This window comes from Perissodus microlepis, chromosome 4 (genome assembly GCF_051167445.1).
Source record: "Perissodus microlepis isolate ML-2025 ecotype Zambia chromosome 4, ASM5116744v1, whole genome shotgun sequence".
Classification (NCBI taxonomy): Eukaryota; Metazoa; Chordata; class Actinopteri; order Cichliformes; family Cichlidae; genus Perissodus; species Perissodus microlepis.
Window position 1 is genome coordinate 6,018,093 of NC_140464.1, and position 5,942 is coordinate 6,024,034.

Genomic DNA, 5,942 nt, shown 5'->3' on the forward strand with positions numbered 1-5,942 from the left:
AGACAAAGCAAGCTATGTGGACAACATGCCAGAGAAAGGAAAAAATAAAACACTCATCTGATATAAGGTTAATTTAAAAAAAATAATCTGTGATGCAGAAATATTTGAACATGGCTACTGGCTGGGGAGCAGCTAAAAGAAGAATGGCATGGTCTCGTTCGCCAGAGCACAGATAGAGGTTTGCCTCAACAGTCTGCAGAGTAATCATGTCTGAGCCAAGTTTTGGTATTTGCTTGACCACTACTTCTCTTCTTCTTTTGAACTTCCTGTATAAAAGAAGAAAATGACGAGGCATTTTCTGTGTCGACAGTATAGACCATTTATCACATGTCCACATCTCATAGGTTTTTTCACTTCCTGTCTAAGATTGACAAAGAGGTTCGTGAAACCTATATTAATGAGGGACGACATGAACTTTAGGGGTGAACTGTGAGACTAGACGATAACATCTTTTTAGTGCTTTTCTGATTCAGTCTATCGTTCATTGTTTCATTATCTTGGCATTTAACTGTGAAAATTAAAAGATCGTCATACAAGAAAGCTGCAACCAGAAAATTTGTGGCAAATATGCTGTGCATTAACTTTTTGATGAATAACAAGTCAATTCCAACCATTTCTGATCTCTATTTTCTTTTTGGTTTTGCTGTTCTGTTAATTTAAGAAGTAGCCAAAGTCTTTCAGTAGTACAAAAACCACAACATTTTAATATCATTTGCATGTATCATTTCTGAGAAGTAGTTTGCCATTTCAAAAGGAGAAAGTGTTACTGACTTATCACTTGCAGTTAAAAGCAAGAAACATATAGTAACTTATAAGTTGCACTGCAGGGCTACCTTTGCTGAAGAGACCAAATTCCAGTAGTACTACTGTCGGTGTTGGTATTCAGCAGCAGGTGGTATGTTTATGGTTTCTTTTTAAAACTTAAAGAAGTAAAACCAGCTTATGAAAAAATGTTTTGGAGACCCGGAGTCTGTGTTGACTTGATGTAGCAAAATGCCACTGCTTTCAGCAACCTTGCTGGAGGTAGAACAGAAACCGATGCAAGTTCAAGACATGATCTGATGTTATCAGGGACTTCAGAAGAGAGACCATTTCACAATCAACTTCTTCTCCTTGAATGGAATTCACCGTAACATGCCTCATCCCGTCTACAAAAAAATGGCCCCATGCAAATATCTGCTTTGCAATCACAGCAAAATTTCCATCACAGTGGCAATGGAGGGCAAGGAACAGGGAATTAAGTGTTGCTCAATAAAGTGCCTTCAGTAGTTACTTCTCAAGTTCAAAAGTAATCATTTGTGAGGTGATTGTCTGCAGACCCCACAGACATGAGATATCTTAGACGTTTTCTGTTGACTTATGATGCTGTGAGGAACTGGAGTACTTCAAAACTATTTTCCGTGAGGACTTTAGACGTTGGACCAGTGCTGACAACCTCAGAGACAAAACGTAATGTGAGTTAATGGTTTCAGTCCAGACTGAAAAATACTGGTATAAAGAAGTGACACGCAGAGCTTTAAATGGCAGTGAGGGTGGCTGGGGAGACTGGACTGTATAAAAAGAATGGAGAAAAGACTATAATCATGTTGGAGTTTCTTATCTTCAACTGGAGCAGTTGCTGGCAATGGTCCGGATTGTTGCTGTACGAGAAGAGCAGCCAAACCTTTATTACCAGCACCACACATCTGTCTGAGATCTGATTTACAAGAGAATGACATGAAACTTCTCAGGAAAATTAAATAAATCAAAGAGAAAGTAACGTACTAAGACTTCCTGGAATGAGTCTTTATGCAGGTTTACAGACTACGAGACTGCACATACCCACAGGAAACGAAAGAGACGTGCATTTTTTTCGTTTTACTAGGTCAGGTATATTTGTGTGCTCAACTGGCAATCAGTGATTTGCCCAATGATTGAAAAATACTGATTCGTCTCTACACAGCTGATTTGGCTTGCAAAGAAGTGACGTTTCCACGCAACAATAAAAAAACACACATACACACACACACACACACACGATATATATATAATCAGTTAAAAGCATTAAATCAACTGTGAAATTGTTTCAACATCCTTCCAAGCCTGATCCTGCCTGCTTACACATACCTCCTGGCTATATTTCTTATTTTCAGTAAATGATTGATAGAGGGGGATATAAAGGCACAGGTATGCACCCAGTGTAACTATGTGCCACTTTTTCCTGCAGCTCTATGCCATGGACCTGCTGGCGACCCATTTAATACTCCTCTGCACATCTGACAGCAGGCAACCCCCCCCTTCCATCCAACATATGGCACTTCTGACATGCCCAACAAATTAGGTTTTTGTGCTGTTAATGGTAATTGTTTGACAGAACAGCATATGGACAAACTAAATACAATTTTTAGTAGTCCTCATTGCAGCTTTAGAAAATGGGGTTTGCTGAAAGCTGCTTTATTTATTTACTGTCTGGGCAAACAAGTGAGTCAAACTGCAACAACAGGCTCCCAAATCCAGCAGGATACTGACGTAGTTCAGGCAGCAGAACAGGGTGTCAATCTGTGCAGTCTACTCCAACTGAAATTACACTCAGACAGTACACTGATGATAGTAGGAAATCAGATATACTTACTTAAGCCTTCTCGCCATATGCCAGGGCCATAATTATAGATTTCTAAAGCTGTGGTGCTTTGGATGGATGAAATGTGGTTTTACCACACCGCACATAATGGTTTGACAATACAAACCACTACAGTAAGTGCAAATAAAGCTGAAAACCCAGTCACTTATACATTTGGAAGGCGACTTTGTATGCTGCAGGGTAAAGTCAAAGAGGACCATTATATTCATTGTATATCCATTGTATTCAAACCTGGATAACTGCTTATCCCTCAACTAACACAGTTATTTCATAGGGATGCAGGAATGCCTGGATGGATGCTGCTAGTCAACATTTATGCTATGATCATGTATGAAGCCAGCTGGCTGCAAAGTATGCCCAGTGAGCGGAATACAATATGCATCTTTATACTTTTTGCGTGCTTTTCTTTCCCAGGTTTCTTGAATGCTCGTCCATGGTTTGGTGTAATTGCTACAGAAATATCAGGTGCAAGTAATGACAATCTGCTATGGCTGGTGCAGCTCAAGCAAAACAAAAACATAAATACACGCCACATAATATTCAGCTGATTTAAACGCATGTATAAGTAGGCCGATAAAAAGGAAGGACAATTAATAAGTCGTAGACTTAATAATAAGCAAGAGTGATTTGTAATAACGCACTAATAGTATATTTAGATACTATGGTTAGATTATAATAATTAGCCATCGAGCTAGCTAACGAGCAGACAAGAAGCGGCACACTGTTAGCATTTTTGAGGAACACGGCGGCGGCGGCGGCGGGCATTTAAATTCTGTGGAAATTTTTCAGAGCTGATTCTCTCCTCCTGCCTCAGCAATTCACGCAGTGGTTTACATAACAAATCAGTTTCTGCACAGCTAACCGTTCCCGGGTGGAAAGACATCACCACCTCACATCTTCTCACAAAAAAATTAAAAGAAGAAGAGGGGCGCGCGGCGGAGGGAGGGGAGGCTGCAGACACACGGTGCAACGGACAAAAAAAATACACACTCACCATCTGGCTTCTTGTCTGCGATACACTGGCTGATAACACGAAGTCTGCTTGCTCAGTAGCTGGAGGCAGATACCTTCCCTCTCATTCACTTTTGGGTTAAGGCAAGATTTTTTTCGGAGACTGTAACCCCAACGCCGGCGAATTTCTGCCTCCTCTTCGCTTCTCGTTTCGGGTTTTCAACGGAACGTGTTTTTTCCTCCGGCAGGAGGTCGCACGCTATTGGTTCTCATCTGTTCTGACACATTCGCAGGTTATCGGACAAATCACAACTAAGGCTCGAACAGAAAGTTTTTAAATAAAGGTTAAATATATTTTAATCGTAATCTACATGTTTTAAAAGAACAACGATAATAATTTCCGGCTTATTGGTTTAGATATTCTTTGGTAATTGCTTTGAACTGCACATTTCTTCTGATATTATTCATATTATTGCTGGACGTGTCTTTCCTGAATTCATAAGTGTGTGAACATGTCATGTAAGCTTTCGATGCTTTTTGTTTTTTTCTATGCATTAAATTTGTCAAACCCATGTGACTAAATGTACCTCGGAATCGTGCATTATTTTATTTATTTATTTTAATGTAATTCACTGATAATCCTCGTGGGGTGATGCGATGGCAGTATCTATACACAGGAGTAAAAATGTGTTATAAGTTAAAAATATTTTTAACTTACTACTTACTTAAAATACATGTAGTTCTGATCATAAAGGTGCAAAATACTATTGTACTGTGTTCATCTGTTACAAAAATGCGTGTTGTGCAGGTTTTGTGCCTTTAAAAACTGCACTGTTTGAACCCGAGCCTTCCTGTGTGGAGTTTGCATCTTTTCCCCTGGGTACTTAGACTTCCTTCCACAGTCAAAATACATGCATATTAGATTATCTGTGAATTCTGAATTGGCTATGGGTAAGAGGTAGGTAAAGTCCTTGAAGTGCATAAAATAAAGTGTTTCGTGAATGTATGGTAAACACTTTGAGTAGTCAGTATGAGTAAAAAAAAAAGATATATATATGAATGTGAGTAATATGGAAGTAATAACAGTAAAATCACTCAATGCGGACAAACTGAGATGTTATGGTGAAAGTGCACTTTTGTTTCTTTAGACGTCTTAGGCTGTTCATCATAACACAAAAATCTAATCGTGTGGTAATGTGTGATATATTATCAGCACACATATTTATTTGCTTTATCAACTATCAGCTTTTCACCTTATTCATTATATTTGTTTCCCGATTCAATCAATTCTTAAACCAGGAGATTACAAGTTACCAAAATAAAGTACATATTGTAAGAAGACTAAAATGTGTATTTATATCCATATATTTCCTCATAACAATGTAGAAATGCTCCATCAAAAGTAGATAGTCTTAGATCTGTGTAGGTTCTTGGTAGTCTTGAGAGCTTGAAAGTTTAGACGGTGATTGGACGTCTTTAAGTTATTCGAGGACATTGCATCATCGACTTAAAAAATAAATAAATAAATCATCCCTTCTTAAGAAACAACTCCCACTAGGGTTTAAATACCTGGAACTCTTCACCTTTTAGACGCCTCTTGGATGAAAGGTGAAACATCTTCAAAGAAGTTAAAGATGTCCAGTTGCCTTCTTTGAAGCTCTTACATACAGGAAATTACACTTCATTTGGATCAAAAGCTGCAGACTTGAAGCCAGTAAATGTTAGTTGAATAGGTAGCCATGGTAAAACTAATTTGAAAATACAGGTCATTGTGTTGAGCAGTGTGCAACACACTGAAGCCAAACCAATCGTTATGTGAAGTGAATGCCAAATATGGAAGAGAAAATTGGTTAAACTTTTTTGAAAAGGGGGAGTAAAATTGTGACATGCTAGTTATTTACTTTTTGCTTTGTAGTTTATGTGAATAAAATTTGCACAGGGATTATACGCAAATATCTGAGCTGCCTGCAAAAATATGATGTTTGACACCGCCACGATTATGTGTAATGATGCGTATCACAACCATTTATGCCCCCCAGTGGCCACAGTGAGAAATGACAAAACCACTTTTTTGTGGCTGTTTGCTGCCAGGAACTGTTTAAGTTTAAATTAAATGAATTTAAACCACTTTAGAGAAATATACAACTCCCATCTTTCATGTCACCTTTTTGGATTTTAACATCAACAGTAAAAACTCCTTTTATGTCACATGATGCTAAAGCAACAGCCCATACAACAAGAGCTTAGTTCTTAATGTGGCAGGCTGGGTTTCATTTCACTCGTCCCTTTCATCATGTCATCCCATCTCAATCCCAACTTTCTGACCCTATCACTATGTAATGAAAGCCAAAAATGAATATATAAAAGCATG

General features: G+C 38.4%; 1 protein-coding gene across 1 annotated transcript in view; it reads right to left on the reverse strand.

Moving 5' to 3' along the window:
• Positions 1-3,822, reverse strand: part of limd2 (LIM domain containing 2) — a 14,031-nt gene extending 10,209 nt beyond the window's left edge. The window contains exon 1 of the mRNA XM_084925265.1: positions 3,615-3,822. Coding sequence (XP_084781391.1) covers positions 3,615-3,617 — 3 coding nt within the window. The 5' untranslated portion in view covers positions 3,618-3,822. The remainder of the gene's footprint in view (positions 1-3,614) is intronic.
• Between the last annotated feature and the right edge of the window lie 2,120 nt (positions 3,823-5,942).